At 31.4% G+C, this 27,181-nt stretch overlaps 2 protein-coding genes across 5 annotated transcripts in view; both read right to left on the minus strand.

Moving 5' to 3' along the window:
- Positions 1-2,010, minus strand: part of LOC126845968 (pikachurin) — a 44,901-nt gene extending 42,891 nt beyond the window's left edge. For all 4 annotated transcript variants that reach the window (XM_050585058.1, XM_050585057.1, XM_050585059.1 and 1 more), the window contains exon 1: positions 1,598-2,010. In XM_050585058.1, coding sequence (XP_050441015.1) covers positions 1,598-1,715 — 118 coding nt within the window. In that variant the 5' untranslated portion in view covers positions 1,716-2,010. The remainder of the gene's footprint in view (positions 1-1,597) is intronic.
- Positions 2,011-5,943: 3,933 nt separating this feature from the next.
- On the minus strand, positions 5,944-27,095 carry LOC126845667 (guanine nucleotide-binding protein G(o) subunit alpha). The gene is made up of 9 exons (XM_050584474.1): positions 26,376-27,095; positions 25,087-25,129; positions 22,025-22,166; positions 16,445-16,605; positions 12,645-12,773; positions 12,451-12,580; positions 8,387-8,540; positions 7,889-8,121; positions 5,944-7,067 (listed from the first exon to the last, which is right to left on the minus strand). The coding sequence occupies exons 1-8, from the start codon at positions 26,491-26,493 to the stop codon at positions 7,934-7,936; spliced, it is 1,065 nt and encodes a 354-aa protein (XP_050440431.1). The 5' UTR covers positions 26,494-27,095; the 3' UTR covers positions 5,944-7,067; positions 7,889-7,933.
- Between the last annotated feature and the right edge of the window lie 86 nt (positions 27,096-27,181).

Below are 27,181 nucleotides of genomic sequence, written 5' to 3' on the forward strand. Positions count from 1 at the left end.
AATTTATCGCACTCATGGCGAACGGCTGTCGTTTGGATAAACCTCTTTAAAACACCAGCCCCGCCCGCCATACATAAGACGTTATTCACGATCCTTATATTTTACTTGTGGAATTCAATTCTAAAATTCCCGTTGTATACTTTTCTGCATAATATAGTATGTACAGGGTGTTCCGGATATCCGTTGCTTTGTTAAACTTAGCTCACCGTCTTTACGTTTAGTCAAAACTCCAAAAAAAAACAATTGCTATTGTTATACAATTATTATAATAATATTGTACAGCTATTGTTGTACAACATTATCACAAAGTAACCATTTTTATGTTGCCAAAAGTTACCAGACTTTATCATATGAACCGTTTTGTATTATACACACATCGGGCAGTTCTGTAAAATATATTAACATGCTCTACAGTGTATACCGTTACTTAAATACGTATTGATTAGGATTAAGTAGGTAGATGAAAAAAAAATTGTTTTTGCACTTAACACGACTCTGTAAATGTCATACATGGATGAGAGAGAGACTGATGATTCTTTAAAGATCCCAAAGGCTACCTGAACCCGTCAAGTGGCGGTCGTAACTCGATTCCAAACAAATCTACCGCCCCAAGTCCCACAAGGTATCTTTTTACTGACATTAGTGATAAATGAGATTTTAATTCTTTGTTAAAGTTGGCCCATGTAATTACGTTTAACTAGATGTTACTTCGCTAACAGATTATGATAGAAGGTTAGGAATGCGAGGAAGGAACATTTCTATTATTACACGTCAGTATTATTATTATTTAGTGATAAACAGATTTGTCTATTAAAATAAATAGTACGCAACGCACTTCTGCATTCATTTTGCATATACAACGCGCCTTGTTTAAACACCAAACGCCGGTTCGCCTTTTTTCATTTAAAACCTGTTTAATAAACGACATTTAATATGTATGTTCAATATGTATGTTATATTTAACGTAAAAGTAGCGTACAACGTTAGTCTAAACATATATACATAATTTGTTTTTATTATATTCTTATTTTAAGAATATAAATAAGATAATGGATAGCAGCGACCTACATTTTTTTACACCAACTACACTTTATTTTATTATGATTTTATTTTTTTATAACGGTAATATATTAGATATGACATATGTGATCACGTTACTATTTTTGAAATATATAATTCGTTTTTATACATTTTAGGTTTAGCCAATCTGTAATTGTTTGAATCGTGAACAGTTTCTCATACATTTTTCCAAAAAAATAAAAGCGGTGCGGCGTAAAAAAGTTTTCGATCAAACACTACTGCAACACCAACAGGAAAAAATTATTTTGGACAAACATTCCATTAAAAAACAACAAGGTGCTAATAATAAAAGTTAAAACAAAAAAAAGTGTTTTTATCCTGTGGTCCTTATGAGACGTATCACCCTTTTAGCCACTACATATTATGAAGTTCAACGTTGTTGTTGACAAAACGGTCTTACCGAAACCATTTTTATCTAGCCACAACGTTTTACGCAACTATTGTTAATTATAACATAAGTCATTGAAAAACCAGAAACAATCGAATGATGAAATTATTAATAAATCTGAGGACTTACCCTGAAATGCAGCCTCGAATTGTAAATTTTTTTCCGCTGTCTGTGTTTCGCAAACAACTGTTACCGCCACCGTTAAAAAAACGGCTATGGCCATTGCGGTCAACCGATATTCACTCATATTAACTTGGCACAAATTTCAATGACCGAAAACCATTTATCCACAACTACTATTCGCGCCCTTGCGTTTTCTCGGCGGAAATGTCATACTGTCTTCCCTGACAACTTGTCACTTCATTATAACTTTCTAATCATGACTGTTCTTCAACAACAAAAAAACCCGTCAATTCTGTCTCGACTAACCCAGGATATGCTTAAAACGGAGAATAAAAAAAAAAAAAATCTATAAACAAAAATTTGAACAAAAAAAAAACCAAACACGACCCCCTTAGTCGATGCGTTGCGGACCTTTCAAGTTCTTTTAGGCGACTGACAGTCTGCCTGTTCACACTATAGTCACTAGGTGAAATCGTCGACGCTTTTCGCCAGTAGTCGTGCCATCTACCGGTTATGGCCAACAGCCGTGTCTGCCACTGAAAGTCCCTTGGAAAATTCCAAAGACCTTCCGAACACAATCATTATAGGTTTTGGCGCCATATCGTCATAGCAATATAAACAATAGTTAGTACAAGTTGTACTAACTTACTTAATACTGTACTTAATACTTGTACTGTACAACTTTGAGCAAAAATGTTAATCTGTATTAACCTCTATTCGTTTTTAACCAACTAAAAACGGTTTTAAGTTTTACAGTTTCGTCTTGAATGTTTTCCAGACGAGTGTAAGTAATTTTAAGTGAAATAATTCTGGGCATAAAATCCATGCTTGACCAACTTCCCATAATATGACTGTAATATCACATTATGCGAATTGGTTGAGTTTTTTTAATAATAACTATTTTAAATTGCACATTTACCTCGTATATTACTCATCAAAAAGTTAAAATTGAAATATGAAGCAACATCTTTGAGGGTATTAAATGGATATATTTTATTTGAAATCTAACTAAACTAGTACTCTCATCTTTTTGAGAAATACCCACTAATCTTTGACTGCTATAACTGGTTTTTAACTATTCGGCACATATTGATCAATATCATCGCAGAAAACAAATAAAATCAAAACACACTATTTTTCTAACAGATGGTAAATGAATAATACAATTTTGAAATTTTGTTATATTTTCAGTACAGTAAATTTAAAATTTTAATTTTCTATTTTGCTTTTTTACTGTCTGATATAGTGAAATTATCTTTACTATTTTGTACTAATATGTGATCTGTGTTATTTTGTCTGCACTAAAAATAAAAGTGTATTATTTGAATGGCAATTTTTGGGGGTAAATCGTTAAAATTTTGGTTAAACTTGGTGTACAGACTTAACAAACGTATGTAATTTTGTTAACAATATAATTTTACTTAAGTTTGTGTCAAAAAAACAATTGATTGACCGTGCCATAGCGTGATCAATATGGCTACTAGTTTTGAAAATGTCAAAATTTTACTTTTTCTAACTTCCAACTAACTTTCAAACTTATTACTATTTTCAAAAATAATATCTATGTTTATGCGCTGTAATACTTTCTGTTGTGCTTTTTTTTAGTTGTGAATTTCGTAAGACTTACCTACTTAGTCAAAAAAACAATATTGTAGAACATAAAACGTGTACCCACATTTTGTATTACAAGTACTCGTGGATATTTATAAGTAGGTAGTATTATGTAAATATTTAATTTAATATTTATTATAAAATGTAACTATTTATTTCTTAAATGAACATACAATATAATATGTTACAATACTATACACTGTATAGTATACAGCATTGAAATACTGCAGTGTGGAAATTCGCATTTAGTCAAACAAAGCAACAATTAAAAATGTTATGTGAAAGTGTGTATTCAAAATTTCAAAGTGCTGTTAGGCCAGTTTAATAATGTTATTAGACTACTAACCAGTAGCAATGGGTCATCTATAAATTAATGGTTTTAATGGTTCCTGTTCTTTAAAACATAATTTTAATGATATTTTTAGTAAAAAATCGATTTATGACAAAAATTAACGATGTTCTGTTATCGTGAAACTTTTCTCCTTATAAATCATACCTTGTAAATGTTTTTTATCATAAAAACATTTATGTAGGTATGTAATTTTAAGTAGGTATAAAGATGGTTCCCAAGTATTTCGAATAGAATACAATTCATATAACCTTATTATTTTGAGTTAATAGTACAATTACTGTTTATGTTCTCGTAGGTCTCAGTTCGATAAAAATATTGTACTCATCACTAACAGCTGATTACTTTTTGCATGGATAAGTTTTTTCACAAACGTTTTGGTTTATGTTGATTAAAGCATGTTTTATAGTCTTCAATACATTTTGTAAAATGTAGGTCAATAGCTCTCGCCTCTCAATACTTTTTGAACAAGGTCTGGTACTATATCATACTTTAATGGCTTTACATTATTATAGTAAATCACTAACAAAATATAATAATCTAATAATTGTAAATTAATTTACATTTGGAAATTATATTATTATTTCTCTGGACAGTTGCTGTATCCTAGTTTAATAATTACAACAGTCGTCGAACAAAAAGCATCTAGCACTATGATGATATGATGAAAAAATAAAATGTGGTATCTTAATGAAAAAAAATTTTCTACGAGTATATTTTAGCTTGTAGAATGCGACTGCCATTGTCAGTTTAATTCATATTAGACAGATAGGTATAATATTTTTGTGTCTTACTTTTGTACCAAAAACTTCCTAGAGAATAAATTATATTGCCTTTTAAAAAAGAAAAAAAATATTTAATTGTTGATTATATCTATAATGATTACACTAGTATAATATTAATTGTTGGTATACGAACTAGATTGTGATTGTGATGATTAACCTTGAAAATTGTGATACATAATTAAATAGAACACCTGAAATTATTGAGAATAATAAAAACCCTTCTTTTTTTTTGAAAATCTTTTTTTAAAATTATAATACAAAGCTTTTTATGCAATTGCTTTCATATGTATTATGTCATTTTGCTACTATATAGAATCCCCCTAGTGACTTTTTTCTGTTGTAACAAATAAAATTATATATTTGAAATTCGAATTAAAAATACCCGTAGTCGTCTATAATATGAGAATGTCGTGACTTATTTTTTAATATCCATTATTTAAGAACTAAAATTTTAATATGATTCATACAACTGTTAGGAGTACAACAACAAGGCAGCGTCACCAACAAAACAATGTTTAAATAAGAGTATTACAGTGGGCACACAAAACTACTAAGATAACATAATACTCAAGTACACGTCAGTATATAAATAATTTTATATAAATGACAAATATTTACACGTTTGCGTGGAACTCCCATTTACAATTTCATAAGAAAATTGTAAAGATAATATTTGTTTTTCTGCCAAAAACATTAGTACAACGAAACATACTTTAGCTGTCTACTATAAATTCACCATCATATTTAACATATCAAACCCTCTCGCATAAACTTGATAAACTTCAATAGAAAGGTAGATTTTTTTTCATAACCTTACAAAAAAAAAAAAAATTATACATAGCATTTTAAATGTTTTTATTTGTTGGCTGTTTAGAATCGGTATAGTTCTTTATAAGTATGATTATTAACATGGGTACAATTATTTAGTCAAAGCTAAACTTGTATTTTTTTTTAATAATTCAATCAAACACATTATAATAATACATTATAAATATAACGACGTCAACCCGTTTTTTATAGACAATTTTATTATTATTATTTATAAGTAGTATTTTTAATATTATTTTTATTATTATATAATATATTTAATAATAATTTTGTAAATTTAAATTTCTATGACTAGAACCGAATTTGTTTACATGGAGCTTTTAAAAACATTTGTACAAAATAAACCTATAAAATAGTACTAAAATAAAAATGGGTAAATATTTAAACATAATAATTGTAATGAAATGTTGCACTCGAAGAAGAACCAACAACTTTTAATGCGAAACAATAAATTATTATCATAGTTTTCTTTCTCCGTTATAATTGTTTTTTTTTGTTTGGAGAAGAAAATGAGATTTGTACAAAATGGAAAAAAAGTGGTTATACTTATTATTTTTTTTTCATAAAACACCAAAAAAATGTATATACAGACACTTACATAAAAAATTGTTTTTTTTTATGAAAGTCTCAATAACAATGTAATATAATTTACTCCTAATTATTTTTGCTTAAATAATTCAAAACATTTTTGTTTAAATAAGACATTGAATAAAAATCGTTGTGCCTTAGTATAAATAGTTATAATAATAATAATAATTATAATAATAATAATAATAATATCATAATATGTAAAACTTTTTATTCACATTCACTGTACTAATTGTAAACTTGTTGTAAATAATTATATTTAGTTTAATTTAAAGTGATTAAAAGCTAAACAAATCTATTCTACGCATTCATATTTTTGTCTTAAATATTTACACAAAACAAAAATTTATCTATAAAGAGAATTCTAACGCTACGGTTGAATTACATTATTAACTTTGGATCTTTATAAAAACAAATAATAGGCACTGAAAAATTGTCATCTTAGTGGAACCGTGTCTTTTCTATGCGGACGATATGCGGATTTGATTATAACATTTGATTACATAAATTACATATTTTTAAGATACGGTACACATTACCAAACTGTACGATTGATTTTAAAATATACCTTTTCCAGTGTATAGATAAGCTGTGTTATAAACAAGAATGACCACCGATTTTATGCGAAATTCCTGCCCGTCTATGAACTATGACGAGGATACCTTTGTTGATAATGGGAATTCGAAAAAAAAATAGTTACCGGCTTATCTGTACATTTAAAAACCAACGACTGTACACTACCATTTACTGGGATGTAATCAAAACAAATTAGATAATTAATATTGCCAGATTTTTTCCAGTCTACTCCCGCCGCTTGGTCCTCTCGTAAAAAAAATGGTTTTAATGTAAAATTTTACAACGCCTAAAAAGATTTTCCAAACTACTGTGTGTTTTTAGCGTACAACTTTGCCCATTATTGTGAATCAATTCCCATTTGTTGCCATTTTGTTACCCACAGTGTCCCTCCCTTATGGAATACAAACTTAAAATAGGGGTGGGGGGGGGAATATAATTTATATATTATACAGCTTGAAAATGTTTACAATTGAATGTACTTGTATCGCGATTAGTTACTAATTGTTAAATGATTTCACTTGTGCTAGTATTGAGTGTGGTACAAAACTTAAATAACAAAAAAAAAAAATGTTTGGAAAATAGATTAGGTAACACGTTTATGGTTCGTTTTATAGGTAATATTGTGTGCATTAACATAATATAATGTATTGTACGATACGACTTCTTAAAATAACATATTAATACCGCATAAGCTGTTTTGGAAATGTGTGCATTGAATTTTCGTGTAGGTACATAAAATCTGTAAACATAAAAACATGAATTATCTTTTTAAATAAAACTAGTTCATAATACTACATTTAGCTGACTTTAATCAATCGAATAGACTTTTTATACTACACAGTTTCAATGGCGAAAGTTGTAATTTACTATGTCAGTAGAGTTGTACACCTATTGTTAAATACGCTTAAAACATTTGAAGATTATTCAAAACCGTTGAAAATTTGTGGATTTGCTTAGCCTAAACATATATGTAACCAGGAAGACACTAATGAAAGGTTAGCTATTTTAACATAATAATTGTTATTAGTTCTAATTTATTTCAAACCGTCTGAAAATTCGTCGTAAGTAAGATCATTTAATTATTTAGTATTAAGTTGCAATATGAACATAAAATTGTAGATTATTACGGATAATATTTGTTTTTTCAACCGAGTTAAAACATTAATTACAATTTACACATAGGTGATAGAAAATTTTTGTTTTTTGACATTTTATAAATCAATTCTTTGCAATATAATTCTCTGTGAAATTGAGAAGATAAAATATAATTTAGTTTTAAAATGTTTTTTTTATAATAATTTGTAAAAAATAATGTTTGCTACTTTATTTTTATTGTTACAAAATTATATAATCTATTGAGATTGAAAAAAGAAAAGGGCCTGATACTGTGTGCATAGATTTTTTACAATTAGAAGTGGACACTCTGCTGCTACAAAACCAACACCCACATGCCATTTAAATGCAGCTTTTGTGTAGATAGAATATATTTTGAATAGCAATGACGATGCGGGGTACTGGGCAAACGTAGGTAAAATATTTTGTTTGGATTTTATGCCAGACCTTTAGCGTGTCAACCGTGATAGGTGCGTTTCCGGTTAACGAAGTCTAATACAGTCCACATCCTCTAAGGTTGTTGGCAATTATGACGTCTGTAACAGCGTCGAACACAAATTGTATATTGTTCGTATCCGTTGCACACGTCATGTGGCAGTAAATCTCTTTTGTAGTGGACTTGTTTTTGGCCTCAAACTGCGCCTGGATATAGGCCGCAGCCTCTCCATACTCTTGGGCCCCTGAAAAACGGAACACATAATAGTTATTATTTAGTGATATTATTATTTTTAAAATTATACATCCGTATTGAACATGGCGCAGAGCCGTCGCCAATTCGCAATAGTGATTAGTGACGCTGTGCGCGAGGAGTTCAGGACAGAAATAAACTTTTTATTTTTAAATTGTTCTTTTTTTTTAATAATAACTGTACACACATTCCAATTGATTTGTTGTTGAAATCTATTAGACCGAACTTAAAATGTGTGTAATAACGTTTTGACGTACCTCCGTATTCCGGGAAACATATGGTGAGCGGCGATTTTTTGATTTTCTCTTCGAACAAGTCTTTTTTGTTTAGAAACAATATGATGGACGTGTCTGTGAACCATTTGTTGTTACAGATCGAATCGAACAGCTTCAGACTCTCTTGCATACGATTCTACAACATAAATATAAAATATGTATCTATTTTGAGGTGGCCCGGCGAGCAGGTTCCATTGTAGAAGACTTTACACAAGCATGATGCGCGCATAAGCCATCTCATTAACGTCCATCTCGTTAGTATGAATTGTTATACTCTTAGTAAATTAGATTAGTAAATAGCCTTATTATGTATGTTTATTGTTTATAAACATATATATATATATATATATTATTCGTCAAAAACTGTTGTAATACTAAATTTGGAAAAGGTCCAGCTGCCAGAAAAATAAATATTTTTATTGGCTGTTATGTCATGTTTATTGGATGATGTTGTGGTGTTGTTATACAATTTAATTATAAAAATACAAGTATTTTAAAGTATTAAAATTACATTTACAATTAATATTGTAAAACATATTTGACTATCAGCACTGAAAAAGAAAAGTTAAACGAATTTCCTGAACGAGTTCTATATTATGTAGTAACACAACTCTAAAATGCTTCTTTTTAAAATCGATAAACAAAAAACTAGAAAGAATTATTTTTTAGGAATACATAATTATACATAGAATTATAGTTCGTTTTAACTATAATACATTTTACCTAAAAAAATGGTACCAAAAATGAGAGAAAAAAGACTAAGAATAGTAATGAGAATCAACTTAGGAGGAAATAGGGGTAGAGGAAGGCCGAAAAAGAGGGGGTAGGATGCATTTGAGAATGTGAGGACTGCTGGTGTATGCTTGGATGATGTGGGTAATCCGTAGTCGTACAAAATAGAAGTTTAGTGTTAAGGTGGCCGACCCCAAATAGTTGGAACGAAGGCGAAGAAGAAGAAGGCCTATACAAATACATAGTATCAAAAATAAAATAAAAATTATTATATTGATAATAATATTAATTGTACTATTAATTTGGTGGTTATAGTTTTATGTTTTTAATCATTAACCGGTAAATTTATTTGTATTGTATAAATATACCATACTAACAACTTATATATATATATATATATATATATATATATATATATATTAATACACCGGATGCTTAAAGTAGTAAAACCACTGGTTAAGAAAACATTCTGTATTGAATATAGTTTAAGGGTTGACCGAGGAGGGTATAATGTGGCAGCATGGCAGAAAGTAGTAGAGGGGTAATACTACCGGTGATGGTGGTATCGATCGTAAGCGGTGTTGCCTTGACGACGACCATCGCTAGCGTTGGAGATAAGATCTTCATATGTATGTATGTATGTATATGTGTAGATATTTAAAGGGTATTTTACAAAAATTTACTCGTAACATTTTTTTTTTCGATGTAAATAATAATATTTTTTTAAAAACAAATTAAAATATAATTGCCGCATTCGCACAAAACAAATTACCGTTTATAATATACTTTTTTTAAGCTTAAAAAAAAAAAAAGTATATACTGATTTGATTGGGAATGATGCAGTTATGTGTATATGTGACCAAAAAGTTCAATGTTTTCAAAAACTCGAGGGAAGAATAGGGTAATAACAATAACAGTCAATGATAAAAATCTGGTGCAGCAATTTAAGTTTCAACATATAATGTATGCTGTAGCCGAAAAAATAAAATGTATACAATACCAGCAAACATTTTTTGGGAATATCAACAAAATCGTTATTAATAAAGGTATAGTAAACTTTTCATTAAAAGATGAAGTAAAGACTTAAAAAAAGTTTTAATTTTATTAAAAGTATTATATATTCGCAATGGCGTAATTACTACGGTCAAATAGATGAAGATAATTTCTGATGCTAAATAAATTTGTTCGTTTTTTTTTTTAGTATTATTTGTTTATAACATATTGCGATGCGTTAACTGTTGGGCTGTAATATAAAAGGAAATAAACTGGGATTTGTTATTTAATTAGTTAAAAGGTCACTAAACATTATACGCTATCACATTTTGTACGACCCGATCAGAATACATTTTTTTTATTATTATTACTAATTATTATAGTTGGTTACTCAATAGTGATCGTGAAAATCAGAAATTGTTTAAAACCTCAAAGACAGGGTCTAGATGCACGTTCAACAAGTCAATACGGATGCTTTGTATAAAAAGTAGCTGTCGGGGATAACACTACACACCGTGATCTCTATTGAGATTATCTAATATGGATTATGTCACGTTAAAATTTCAAAGCCGAGTCGTCGACAAAGGTTCTCGAATCGCATTATTTGAATAATCGTAAAAGTGACAAGAAGAAACATAAAAAAGAAAACATCAACACGACCCCTGAATGTTTCCTTCTAGATTATTGATCTCGGACAATATTTCATTTTTAATCGAAACATGAGCTAAACAACGGATATTGATTAACACTAAGTGGTTGCGTTGCCAAAAACTGCAAACGCTTCCAAACAGGTGGGAGAATTCGCATCATTTTACTGAACAGACGGTGCAAGTGTTTTTGTAGTTTTACATGCAACTATAATAATATAGTCAGTATGTCTGACGAATGAGATAATTTATTGAACTACAGCGACGTGTATAGTTTTAATTAAATGTCAAAGATCAATTAACGCCAAGGCGGGTCGACCGTCTCGAGAGTGTGAATTAAACCACTCCATTAAAAAAAAAAATACGAGTCTTGACGACCTCTTTTTTTTTTATATACCCTTTATCCCGTTTTATAATGAATCAAAGAGTTATAAATAATTATAATATTAACACATATGCTTGATCACGGGCGTACTCTATTACAGTTTTTTTAGTCTAGTACCTAAAAATTATAAGGTTTGTTACTATAAAGCCAACGATTGTTATCGATAAGTTTACAATTATTTCACTATCGTGGTAATTATTCGAAAGGATAAAGAACTGGTACATCTGTAAAATGCTTATGACTTTTACTATATAAACGTACATTATTTGAATAATTTGATCAACAAGTTAACTATTATATTCAACTTCGAATTTATTAAATTTTTGTAGGTAAATGAAGTGGGTAGCCTAAGTTTTTTTTTTAGAATAAATACATTATAGAATTTTTAAATTTATGTATTCTAGAAATAGAAAATTATAAAGTTTAAGGGCCATTAAGTATAATGATATTTTTTTCATTTTATAATATGTTAAAAAACACTATGCTAACCATAGTTTCGTTTTTTCGCTTCTAATAGGAGGGAATCCATTTCAAAACTATAAATCTAGAGGCCGAACTTATTGAAGTATTTTAGTTACGAACGAGCTTGAGTAATACATTTTGTGGCTATATTCCAAAACATGGCATTGCCACTTGTTTTTTTATTAAGGATAGTTTTTTTCGGCTCCACGTATTTGATGTCTTGTGGAACTATATTATATAGGTCTAAAATAATATTAAGGTTTTTTTTTATAAAATCTATAGGTCACAAAAGTGATAACTAGGCAATAGCAAATTACTTGGTTTATTTGTTTTTTATTACCATGGGCAATAAAACATTTTATCCTTAAATGGAGTTAACTCGCTTTTGTATAAATATGTATTTTTCCGCTATACCTATAACATACGGTTTTCATACTGGAATACCACTTTTTTGGGTAAAGAGCCTATTTTTTTTACCTTTTTGCGGTTTTAACAATAGGCTTTCATGTCTAACTCAAATTTTTTAATTTCAGTAATGATAAGTTTTGTAATACAGCCACTCGTATAAGAAATTTTTGGGTAATTGAGACGGGAATAAAGGGTTTGTGGTTACATTAATTATAATAACTACCAGGGTTGGGTAAAACCTGGGTTTGCAGAATTTTGAACCAAATTTGTTAGGTTAAAAGAAATGCATAGATTTTTAAAAGTGTGAATTTGGGACTTTCATAATTCTGATAATGCTTGTTTTGCCCAACTCTGAACACAGACATATCAGGTCGCGCACGCGAATGGAAACAACTATTGCGGTATAAATGGGATCTTACCGTCGTCTCATCTTCGTGAAGCACTTGATCGTATTCAGACATGGCCACACAGAATATGATCGCCGTGACATCTTCAAAGCAATGGATCCATTTCTTTCGCTCCGATCGCTGACCGCCGACGTCGAATAATCTATACAAACCATACAACAGTTAAGTACACAAGCGTAAAAAATCTATCAAGTCCGCACACTCACTTGAAGTTAAGGTTTTTAAACGAAAAATGTACTTCGACGATACCGGTGGTTTTCACTCTGGTACGCAGTATGTCCTGTTCGGTGGGCTGGTAATCTTTAGACCCTAACCTGTCCAGATCGTCCAAAAAACTAAACAAAAATTAAATAACACCCATGAGTATTGAGTTCATTAAAATAGCACGTTACTGTACTGGAAGTAAAATTGTACCGAAGACTTCGTAAATAAAAAAAGACCTTTCTAATAACAGAACCTCTCATGTATTATATTCAAATAAATATGTAAAAACAATGCAAGTGCCCATATGATGTCCACTATCGGGTATAACAATAATATTGTATTGGTACCTAACAACCGTTCACACATGCCAGTTGTCTTAACAAATTTACAAAAGTATTTTTTTAGTTCAACCCGAAGGAAATACAGAAAAAAAACTATTCAACAAATAAATATAATATTTTGACTATCTATCCACGTTTATTAAATTTAAGGTAGATAAATTACAAGTGTTTTTACAAGAGTGAGCACTGGTTTTATATAATTGTCTTTATTATACGCCGTGTTATTTGTGTCATAAATAATAGTCGTTTTTTGTTAATAAGTAGGTACCTAAAATATTGTATACTTTATCATTTAAATGTTCTAGTGTACGTCCTACAATTACGATCGGTCAGGGTACTTTTTAAATTTTTAATTTTAACTCTTTCCAAATTTAATTTTAAAATTTTAAATCTTACATAATGTTCAAACGTGTTTTTACATAGTAGGAATAAGATAAAAAAAAGTTCGCTGAACGATCTCAAGTAAACTTCATGACGAATTCAAATCGGTTTTCAGATTACTTATCGGATCACTGGTTCAGCCTGTGCGATGGAACAAAAAATGTACATTATATTAACTAAAATGGCTTTTACTCATAGACAAAATAATTTAAATTAAAAATAATACCATGAAGCTTATACAAATTAACCGGTAAATTAATTGCCATGGTGGAATTTTATTATAACCACTTTTTTTCTCTTAAAATATTGCCTATACAAAACTCCTTAAAAACCAACCGCTTGCAATCCCCTTAAGCCAGAAATAATTGAATTAAAACAACTACACAGAATATATAAAATGTACACTGTAAACAAATATTAAACAAACATTGAACACTTAATTTTGATACACTAATTTAATATTTAAAAAAAATAATAAAAGTTTCGTTATTGTCCCACTATAGGTAAGGCAACATTATATATTAAGCTGTCCTTTTTTATTTTTGCTACAAGTTATTACGCTTAAACTTTACTAGGAAATCATATTATTTGAACTTGGGACTACTGTACGCGCTCTACTAAAACACTGAGTTTTTCCATCTATGTTTTATATCTACAACATCATAGAGACAACACCGTAGTTAATTCTTGTAAAAAGAAGTGTATATATATAATATCTTTATTTTTTTCGTTTATAACAAGTTGATAAGGTTTTACAATAATGTGTTTCACATTTTTTTTTTATCGAGGAATCAGCGTTACTTTTTGGCCTACTAAAAAACTCTTCATACTTTATCTCTTGTTCCACTTAATTTATCACTTTAATTTTCATAACACCGTGCACCTCTAATATTGGAATACAAATTATTTGTATTATTGGTTTACCAATTGAATTTTAAATCAGATACAGATGCACAGAACGCATACAATAACTTTTTAATACTATACTATGTACCTACATTCACAGCGTTTTACTAACTTTTAATTAATAAGTCCAAAAATAATTATACTTTATTGTAAAAAATAACTACAACAGTACTGAACTAAATCTAACCCATCTCGTGAATTAAATGTTGAAAACAAATTGCATCGATCATATATTTTGGTGGTTCATTTTGTCTAATAAATATTTAAAATATAAAGATAATTAATGTATTGTAAAAATATTATATTTTTATAAACATATTAATATTACAGCACAAAAAATTATTAAATAATAATTATACTAAAACAATATTATTAAAATATAACTTTTATAGGTTGCATTAGTCGAGATATCATTTTTTTTTTTTTTTTGAGATAATAACCTACATGAGTGTTGGGAGGAGATTGTTTTTGCCAGAAGTGTATAAAAAAAGCGGTGCTTTTACCGGCGTTTACAGAAAGAAATTTACAAATGTTTTTGGGTCTTTGCAGAGACAACTTAATAGATTAATTGGCTCTCGTTGTCGGTAAATGAGCGATACACGGTATGATGATAATATATATTTTAAGGTACAACGCCTAACAGATCGGCGGGTTTGCACGTTTCCCTCGGCGGAAAGCGGCGCGGCGACGGCAGTATCGATTCAATGACGTCATCAAGGACCACGCCCGTCCGCCGGCAACTACACTATCCGGTGCCTCGCACCCCTATATCCAACAACACTGAATTGGACTCACACGGAAAGGCAGCTGTTTCAAAAAAATACTGTTTAGACACACACACACACACCGATAAGAGTTTTCTAATCGGTAAAAGCTACAATTGTGCTCGAGTATAATTGTCACAACAACGTTAAATTATTGGCCTTTTTGTGAAAAAAAAAATCATCAAAGGTTAATATATTAACAAATCAAAAGAAAACTTTTCGAAATCACAATTAATGAAACGTTGAAACGGCCGACCAATACGCGCCTGAACAAATTCTTCTAATTGATGGTGTATTATGTTATTTTGTCAAATTAGGTACCCGTATTTATTTGTTTTTTTTTCAATTATTGTGCTATAATGTGGTATAACCACTGATAAGAAACCGAGTACCGATTTATCATAAAAATAAATATTACTACAATTATTAATATCCAGTTAATGTAAAAAAATGTGTTCAATCTTCACACATGATCTGCAAGATTGGTTTTGCGTTTGATGACACGGACCGTATCGACAATAGAAGATGTATATTATTCCAATTGTGATTTCTTAAAAATCGTGGTATCTTAAACCGAACACAATACACACTTGAAGTCGCGGGAAATCGAATTCAATTTCAAAGCACCGACTCGTGTTCGGTATAGTCATATTATTCCAGAACGTAAATTATTTTTGTATTTCAGGTGCCCGTCAGACATGTGAATATACACAAATTTTAAAGTGTATAGACTTGGGTAGTACACAAAATTAACCCGTTTACGCCAATGGTATTGCACGCAGGACGAACATTATATGTTCTAAAAAAAGGTCCTTATAAATACATTATTATGTGTACAGTTATTCAATCTACTTCATTTTTTGCGAAAATAACTCACGGCCTAATTAACGGCGGTTAAGCTTTCTAAACTTAGGGCGTTTAATTATAATTAACAATTGTATAATATCAACATTTGTTAGTAGTGAAAATTTCAAATACCCATTAGACATTATAATTGGATCAATAATACGATTATCATACGGATTCCCCTATGAATCAAATTATTACATCGTTTATGTAGAGCAGTGTGAACGGCTAATAATACACTATCTACCTATATATTATATACGATGTTATAATATTGACAGGTCTATTGTGTGTCGTTGATAATGATTATTAGATGGCAAAGCGATAAAAAAAACAATCAAGCTATTAAGACATAAATACAAAATTATGACGAGTAGTAAGAGCATACGGTAATACAAAAAAATAAACATCGAATAAAGTCAAGACCATTCATAATTATATTTTCTTGACATTAACGCTTACGAACGGAAAGGAAAGTCTCCATTTCCTATAGTTAAAGAGTATGTTATTGATGTGTATTAATTATTATTCTGATATTGTTCTGACCAATAAATTGCAACTTACTATTTCGCAGAGTCGTTGAGCTGATATTCATTTGATCGAGAGAAACACATTTGGACGCCCGGATCGGCCCACAACCTTTTCATGGCATATAGAAGTTCTTCCGAGAAAGGCTCGGTATCTTCCATCCTTTGTATTACGTCCAATACCATTTTCGCATCAGTCTGTACGCAAAACAAATAGAAAATCAGAAAAAGAAACAAATATAGTTATCGTACTAATGACAACTATAATGTACATCTTAGCATAGACTGGCAAGCTTATAATATCACAGTGAATTTTATTTGAAGCAACATTGTTAGTCACCTGGCATCTATGGGATACACGATTAACTTTTTAATTACCTGTAATTTACTTCAAGTATTGGAATGAATAATTACTACACAAAACTTGAACAGTATATACTATACATATTAATTGAACTATTAGAAACTATTTGAACAATTAACATATTTTTTATGAAATTAGGTATTTATATAAATTTTACTATACTGTGTATGTATGATATACGACGCGGCTATTGGACTGAAATAACCTTATCTTACCTAACGGAATTTCATTTGAGAGTAAAATAAATACGATTAAAAGACACGTATTATGGAATGTTCAAAAATACATTTTCGGATAGGTATGGTTAAGTATGGTTAAGACGGCTAGTGTGACAGATTTGAATTTTAAAATCATTCTAGACCAAGTACACGTCTGCATGGAATTTCATTTTTATCTCGCCAAAATCGTTTACGTATAATAGAATTATGAATGCATACTAACTACAGTTTGCATAATATTATGTTACACATTGAAATTACAATAATATACTATTACTATACAAACCATTTGCATAGGTACACTCCGTTCAGTGCCGGTTAATAGAAAAATATCCTAACAATATTATGTATTTCGAATTTCAAACTATATCCGTTGTACTGTTTCTCTCCGGAACACAAAGCCATATTTACATACTTAATATTCTTATAGAAGTAAATTGACAACACTCCAGTACTGGGAAATATTTTACTCTAATGTAGTCTCCAGTGAAAATAATCATGACCATATAGTAGGTAACAGATGGTTCCTAATTTACACTTAAGGAATACCCACCTTTTCTATTACAAATATTTATAATGCTCGTCCTCGATAAATTATTACTATGTACCGGTAATTAGTAATAAATGTATTATTTTTTACGCTTAACCTTTTTATACTATATTCATTATTTTTTTTTTTTACTCACACACACGCATAATAGTTAACAAACCCTTAAGTGATTTAAAATTATTTAAAACCCTGTAGAAAAAACAAATAACTAATAACCCATGAGTAATTGAAATGGTTCTAAACAAATACCTAGTTAAAATGTAATATTTAATATCATTAGCTAACCAATTATTTTAGCATGTTTCGTGTAGTATGTGTATACAAAATATATTATAGTTTTTAACATGATATCAGTGTAAAAACGTTTGAAATAAAAAATTGTTTTTATTTTATTAGTAATTTATTGTTGGTATTTATAATATATTCGATTTAATTGGTAGTATTCAACTTATTAGTTACTACTACTAGATCGTGTTTTATAGAATTGACAAATATATTTATACAAAACACATATATTAATTGAATAATTAAGGATAAACGTGAATGTAAACTTATTATCTAACCATACAATGTTGTTTTATAGTAAAATCTATAACACGCAAATAGTCTATACTACTAAAACAACTTAAAAAATGTAGGTAATACCAAATTCGACATTTTACGAAAAATTAATTAAAATTACGTGCTTGTCATTTTTTTTTTAAACAATGATCTAAGCTATTTGACATATTAAGAATTGTCTGAAGACGGATATCAATATAACGTGTCTTTAGAATCTTATTGTACACTATATTATAGCTTACACGTGTGTATGTGTGTGCTTTTAATGGAGTACTCCATATGGTATACATGCGATTGTTGATCGGTCGTGACATCGTAAAAAATAGTTTTTTAGAGGGGGAGAGTAAATATCGGTACTTGGAAAAATAGCCGGGTTGTTTGGTAATATAAATAAAACCAAATGTTCAATAAAAATAAAATGTAGTCATAAAATTGATTTATTCTAAACACATGCGTGTATTATAAAATAATTTAGCATTACTATTATAGTAATAGACGGGAGTTCAAATACCCAATGTAATAATATGCAATTTAGCGTCAAAATCGTGTAGTTATTCGCTATTGAGAGGTTGACATTAACTATACGGTAATAATATTACCTAAAAAAAATGTACAATAGCCACTAAGAAAGTACATGTGGGTTACACACATATCAGTGCGTTGAAAGTTTTATTATTATTATGAACTTAAAACCGCTCGAATGTGTACACGTTAGTGTTAATTTTAGTTAGATAAGATTGTTAAAATATGTAATATTATTATTTATATATATATTTTTACAACGTCGTCTCTGATCTCTAACCTTCTCATAACAAAAACGAATTTGAAATACACGCATCGTGTTCCTTATAGCGAGAACGCGGTATGTTTCAAATATATACATACATACATTACAATGATAACCAAAATGTGTCATTTTCCTTTAATAGTTGGTCTCAAACAAAAAAATTGCATTTTTCATCGCGACAGTTTACAGCAGCGGAATGTGTTTAAAAATTAAAATCTAATATTATAATGTATTGTGCGTTTTTTGCCAGCAGATGAACAACAAACTCTAAATCATTCTAACCAATAACTGGTATAATATTTTAAAACTATTTTTATCCATCTGATTTTCAGTTGAACACGGTCAATGTACAGAAGTCTATTGGATAGAACTAGAATAACACAACATAATAATATTATGCTGATGCATATTATGCATCAAGAGAATTATTTGTAAGCCTGTAGGTACATGCGGGTGAATGTTCCTACATTTTAGTAAGCTAAAATGCATGTACACCGTTTTGTGTAAAAACAACTTAGGTTAGATTAGTCATTAGGTTTATTTTTCATACTTTTAACAGTATTATTGTAAACTGTTATTTATAAAATTAATTGTATTATATTTAACTGGTGTTCTTATTATGCCAGCTCCATCAATAATCCGTTAAAAAAGGTCAATGAAATATAATCTATATTCTAAAGTATAGCATTTCTCATGCGATCAGTGATGACTAATACCATATACAGTATGTCTTGGAATGTCTGATTCACAGTATTCGTTGACCTAAAAATATTTAGCTATCAAAATTAAAAAATATTAGGCGTCAGGAAAACTATATCCTACTGTTTTTAATGAGCTATGTTTCTGATGTTGTTTTGAAGTCTTTGAAACTTGATGCACTGTTTAAATCAACAGACGACAGGGACATACAGTATACCGCGTACAAAAATAATAACGAGTTTTAAAACTTTTCAAATATGTAAATCATATGTGACCAAAAAGAGTACCATCACACGGTACTCTCCGTATCTCTCACAGATGTCTCCATAGCCTACAGGATAAAAAATATATATTTGTTTTATATGTAAAAGTTAGTAAAATTTTTTTTTGGTCGATTGTTTTCAAACTAAAAAAAAATATCTACACAACTATAAAATTTAACTGCGGCGAGCGCTTACACAGTTTATATAAAACCGTTACAGACAATAATTGCGAGTTATAATTTTCTAAGAAATCGAAATTGGCAGTACTCTCTTAAACGTCTTGGGTTATAAACGCATAACATACGTATTTGAATATTATAATTTTATCTGCGAATAAATTTATCTCTCGATAGGTTTGTCTATTGTTTTTATTTTGTTTTTTGGCACACATAGTGTGAAATATTTTATGGTAACTGAAAATTAGGACAGGGTCGCGGCCACCGCCTATGGGGGAGCACCCGCCGATAATAATTATTGTTGGTGGCGTTGCGCTTCCACTCAATTCATTTCCCAGATTTGCTGGCCATCACAGAGCGTAGGTCAAATTAATTGCTGCAGTACGCGTTTTGTCCTATACACACGGTTGGTTAAAGGTTTTCACAAGGGACTACTACTTTACGGAGATCCGATAGATTCAATACACACCATTTTTTTAAGCTCCAATCAGTCCGATTGGTGGAAAAAAAAATATTATTTTATAGTCACAAAGTGCAATCTTAGAGACTCCACAAAACGACATATAAGTATATCCATCAAGTTTAAATTCAACGCTATTATTAGTACGTATTGTAAGTGTGTATTGTATTCATAGTGGTATAATTACTAAATGTTCAACTAAATTTACAAACAACCAAGTTTACGCTTAATTCGGCGCAATCGACTGAAAGCTATAGCTCAATCGATATTTTTCAATTTTCTTAAATTATCTATACCGATTGTATTATCGATTGTACTTAGTCAACTAGTTGTCGACTATCCTACATTGTTATTTTATTCGTTTTCAATATTATTTGTTAAATATTTACCAGTCACCGGTAATTTTATCAAGTAGTACCCCAGCTTGTTATGCATTGTTTGTTAACGGAAACTATTGAAAATGCCAATTTTCCTACTAAAACCTCCCCAGACCAATATTGCAAACACTGCCAACCCTATAATATAAGTTGTATTATGTCGTAATATAGCCATTGAGGCATCGTACAATACAAAATATACTCAATGGTATTATATGAATACAATATCTATACCCAACGGTATACTATACTTAGCCGAACATTATTATACTTTAGACGTCTTTACATTTCAACGGTTCTAAAATATTATGACAGCGTGATACGGGTTTTTTTTAGATATTGACTTTTTTTTTTATTATTATTTTTCGTAAGTTTAATCAATTAAATTGCGATCGTCCGTTGTATGTGGGTACGATTTGCGTGCAACATTTTTAAGGCGGCTACGATCGCGTGCTAAGACTGTCCCCGGTACATTATTATTATTAGATGCACGTAGGTATAATGTAAAAAATATGTCGGTACTTTTTTTTCCATTACATCTATTATGATTGGTGGATCTCATACGCGAATTGCATTGACGGCAACTATTATTATTAATCCTCCCGGTGAAAATGTATAAGCGAGTTATATAAGCTTATAATAAAAAAAAACCTTTTCGGCTTATCTAATCCTTTAGCCAGCTGTAGTTATTATACTTGAAAATACGAATATTACTGAAGTACGTACCTACACTACTAATGCTATCAAATCGACGACGTGTTTAAATCTAGAAACACGTCACGATAACGCCCTATTATTTGTCTACTCTCAAATTCAAAACAATTCGCGCCGGTAGCTCTATATTTGACTTGTAAATACATTTACTCTCTGAAATGGTTTATATTATGTGGTGGCTGTAATAAGGATTTAATTTCGTGAAAAAATCTTTTTTTTTAAAAGCCACAAAATTAAAACTTAAAGTAATATGAAAACAAGATCGCGTTGAACAAAATAATATAACTCTACACTATTTTTTATGTAGCTTTTAGTGTACTAACAAGTAGTTATGTTTTGACTAGAAAGCCATTAATTTAAAACTGTCCAATTCGATTTTCACCTATCGGCTCATTTCTTAAAAAACAAAACATTAACTTAAAGTCAAGTATGTACTTGCTTTGCTTACCTCTCGTTCGATGTAGCCGAAACCGATCCCTAGATTTGGCATAGCTCTTAATATGGCGACTAGCGACTGCACGGTATTGCTGAACACGACGGGCCTGTATTGTTTGAAGTCTTCTGACGTGAACCCACTTTCGTGAATAATTCTAGAAAATACAAAGTAAACACATTTTAACACCATGTAAAACATTTTTTACCGCGTCGTTATAATATTATCATATTATTCAGAATAATCTGACTAAACCCTATAGTGCTCTACACGCCCATTTGAGTAAACATGCTAAATACTACATAACAAAACTTTAATGCCAAACCAATGCAATGCACTTGATTCGAAATTAACCATCGAGCTACTGGACAAATCCTAACGGGGCGATTAATTTCAGGCTGAATGCTGCCATTTTTGTAAATGAAATTTATGTATAGCTTTTAGTTTGTCTCTTAAGAGAGCTAATTTAAAAATATAACATTTATTTAGCCACGGGAACGGTAGATCTGGTCTTCGATCTGCTATTGACTCGATGAGTATTATCATTGCTAATATTTTTTCCAACGAGTTTTTTCAACACCGGTTTCATTACACTCAAAACAATCGTGCAATGACTTTAAATTATGATTTTGATACAAATTATTTTTTTAAATAAAACACGTATCACACGATATAAACAGGTTTTGCCCAGACATCTAGTCAAAACTATATCGCCCGGAAGTGTTGATAGTATTATTGTTTCCAGAAATGTAATGTCCTACTAATGCTTGATAATATTAGGTATAGAAATGTGCAAATGACAACTAAAACATAATACATACAAAAACCTACGTATTTTTTTTAAATGGTCCATAATATTTCTACAATTACCAATCAAAAATTAATCTACCAGTTACCATAAGCCAATCTTATAAATTAATTATGAACTCCGAGAAAGGTACATTACCGTGATTGGGGTTGATTGATTAAAAGTCAAGTATTATAGTAATTAAGTTCGACTGACAAAAAGTAATACTTAAACGAATTGAGAATATGTTTCATATCTAATTTATTTAGTTGTACATCTATAATATTAAAATATGTATAATCATACATATTAGCATATCTATTCTATTCTATTATCGTTTTCATTCTATTCTGGACATATATTATAAGCCACAAACTGTAGTAGGTATTAAACATTAAGCTAATTAGCATAAATATGCAAACGTTATTTGGACTCTTTATTCTTGGTTGTCAACTGTAAGCCAGCTCCGTCAATTTAGTTTTAGCTATGATAATTGATGTAATGCTTAATAAAATATTACACAAATCTCTTATGCTTCCTCGAATATTAAGACTTTACTAAAGCCCGATTTGAATTCATAAATAAAAAAAAATAAACAAATGCATCTCAACGAAAGAAACAGGAACACCAGCACCTCACGATAATCAAAATATACAACAGGTATTTTATGTTTTCTTCTAGCGTTTGTGTATTTTCTGTGAGAGCAAGCCGACAGTCATACTATAGAAATTACATACACGGGCTTCTGACATACCAGCTTATTTTTATCGCGGTTTATTATTACAAACGGCGTTTCTGAAGTGTGCAGAGGTATTGTAATGTATATGAAACTTGAGTGGCGTCGGTAAGTATCGTACAGTCTAGTCTATAACATCGCCTAATAGTAATGGTAGGTATAATATTTTTTCTGGTTTCATTTCAATTTTTAGGCATATGACACGGATGGTTTTGTTATCATCGACTACCAGGCGTTTTTTTTTAAATAGATAATTATCTTGTTTTCAAATATTTCTCGACTTCCGAATTACCGAAATCATCAGTAACGTTCACATATTGTAATATTAGTTAAATTGGTCATACGGCAATGATTTCATTTGAAAAACAGAAACGGCCCGAATGACTTGCACGTTTCATACATAGGACCAGTGGCAGCGGCGGTCACTGATGGGTCGACGTCGACGGCGTTCGCGTGCTCAACTTGGAAAGGGACGCATGGAAGTATCGATCCTGCGACTCTACCACCACTACCGGCAGCACCGCCACCGCCGCCACAGAGGAGTCATAAAACCTTGTTTTGTGGTACACATTAACATCGGTGCATTTAATGCCGGGGCGTGGTCGATGTCCAAAAACGTTACTGATAAAGTTTGGTTTAAATTAAAAAAATATATTATATAAATTCAATATAATTGAAGTATAATATTTTACTGTATTCAAGTGTAAAAAAACCCCATTAAATGGTTTACTATGGTAATTATAGAACATTTAAAATTGCTCAAAGAAAGATTATTTGAAATCGTCTATTATTATTATAATCAACACTTTGATACTTAGATGGTTGATTAAAAAAATGAAAGTACAATAGGTCCTACCAATAAGAAAAAAAATCGACTTGATGATGATTTTGCTAATGATTTTGTTATCACTATTTAAATTAAATTTCTGGTAATTTATTAGATAATTTTGTATCACTATCCGAAGAGTAATATGGTTTGATTAACCCTTTAAGAGGTTTTTAATATAGATTCACCTTCTTTAGGTACTTCCAACGTTTAAAAATGACAAAGCCCGGGTAATACGATAAATATAAAAATATTATTATGTTTACCCTTAACAAATCCATTAAGGATTAATTTGGTAAGGCACGCTTAATCGTTTCAAACACTATCGAGTGCTTCTTCGTTATGATTGATAAAATCCAATAAAAAAACTTTTCTATTGTCATAGAATCGTATTGTAAGATATCAGTTATAATTTAGCATCATTTTGTTTAACATTTGCAGGTGTATAGTATGTTGAGAATTCTAGTAGTTCACTTAAGTTTTAATGCAAAAGTTTAATGAAATTCGTTGATTATTCGACCAATTTATTCAAAACAATAATAGCTATAATATATACCTACATATATTAAGTTAATATATTTTAATAATAATTATTGTTTACTAAAGTATTATCTCGAGTGTAATGATATGGTACAATACGCGTATTGATTACCAGTTAATCATCATTTAATAAATTATAATAGCAATTATTATCATAGGTGTAATAAAATAATAATTGGATAACTCACTTCATCTGTTTCACTATTGTACTTTTCCCTGATTCTCCAGCACCTGAAATCATAATAACTATAATTAGTAAAAATATATACGTAAACGCGCATTGTGTGACGAAATATTTTTTTTTCTATCATATTAGGTATAGGAAATGTTGTGTAGTCAGTGGCATTGGCTCATTAGTCATTACATTTAAATATATTCCAATCTCACATAGAAGTTTCCGTTGTAACTGCGCGAAACTGGAAAGTTATGCAATAGTGTTGTTTTTATCAGAGAAATAGCATACTATAAGATAGGACAGTATCGTCACAACCGAATTTAATCGAAAACAACGGCACTGTTATTCGGCCTTTCTCACAGCTGTGTTGATCCTGACGGGGCTTAATATATTTACAAACCATTTTTCTATACGGGCGAAACTCGGTGTAATAACAACTCAAACGAGCAACCAATTTACTAGCCGGTCAGCACTGAATCGCCGTTTATCGAACGTTGAATTTACATCCACAGTTTCAGTATTTTGAAAACTACTTTCAATTGTTTTAGAGGCAGTTGAGGGCAGTATAGTGTCGGCCTATACATGTGCCTTTTTATGAGGGTTTAGAAAGTTCAAATTTTGTGTACAACCCCGACAATTTACCCAGTGCTTTATCCGTACATCACGGACGGTCTATTTGTTGTTTTTTTACTTTTTCACGCGCACGAGAAACTCTCGGTGTTTGCGGAAAAGTCGCGCATTAAAGCATCTAGCAGATGCGGTAGAGGCGGCCGAAGAGTCGGCAACGGTGAATCGATTTCTCGAGGGAAAGGGGGGGGAGGAGGGCACCGCCACTGATGGCACGCAGAAGTGCCACTTCTGATGGAAAGCGTCAGACGCCGATAATAATAATAACACTTGTACACAATCATTAAAAGCTTTGACTTTCACAGGGTGACGATCAAACGACACGTACCAGGCCACCGAATTATCACCGCTGTCCCTTTTTCACCCCTTCCGCGAATTGTCATATATTCCCAATGCCGTTCTACAGCTGCAGACGTTTGGTTTAATCCTAATTATAACAACGGGTTAGTCTGGACCACGCGACAGAAAGTACAGACACGAGTTGCCAAAACATAAACCGCAGGCCGAAGGGATCACGAGGAGAAACAGAACGATGGCGTAGGAGGAAGGGGACGGGACATTCGGATTTCTCGAACGGAAATAATCGGCGCGTCCATTGCCAAGACACGTCGTCGTGTCGTGCGTACCGCCCAGTAAAGTAAGGGCCGCTAACGCGAGCGTTCACGCGCTACTCACCTAACAACAGCAGTTTTATGTCTTTGGCCGCCTGTAGGCCGTCTTCCCTGAGGTTCCTCTCGATCTGCCTGCTCCGGGCCAGGGCGGCCCGCTCCTCTGCGGACATGGCGCAGCCCATCTTGCGACCGACCTTTGCTAGGGCTGAAATCTTTACGCGCGCGGCTATTATACGTGCCGGGGGATGGACGACACTGCACCGCTACCGACCGTCGATCGCAACGATGCCGGACCACCACGGGGTGTGCCGCCGGTCATCGACACCGTCCAGTACCGTGTGCGTAACGCATCATCGTCGTCGCCGTCCCTTGAATGCGGGCCTTTCACGCACAAGCACTAACAGGACGCGTTGTTCGACGAGGTTCTGGACAGGATGAAATCCTCCGGTTGGGATGTAAACGCAAGTCGTAGGACGAAATTCGCGTACGCACTCCCGTACACGCAAACTCACGAGTCTCGATCGGCTCGTGACGTTGTAAATAATAATATGTCGATTAATACCGGTAGTATACGAATAAACTATATTAGAAGACCGACCGAATACGTCCTGTATTGTAATTATTCAGTGTCCCAACGAGACTAATCGGACTGGTAGTTATTACAACAAATAATAAACCGGAGACGGCCAGCGGTTACACTACTACTCGGGTGGGGGACCGCTGTGCGTTCGGCAGCGGCGGCGTCGGCGAATGCGAACGGCGTGGAGCAAGCGCAAAACGCGGACTGACGCCCGACCGTACAGCGTATACGCGCGTGCGCTGGCGACCGGATCGCGGATGAAGGATGTGTGTGTGTGTGTGCGAGTGCGG

Source organism: Adelges cooleyi, unplaced genomic scaffold (assembly GCF_023614345.1).
Source record: "Adelges cooleyi isolate 19-005CV unplaced genomic scaffold, UGA_ACOO_1.1 ACOO_flye_CR_arks_rails_tigmint_CR_PRNA_8, whole genome shotgun sequence".
Lineage (NCBI taxonomy): Eukaryota > Metazoa > Arthropoda > Insecta > Hemiptera > Adelgidae > Adelges > Adelges cooleyi.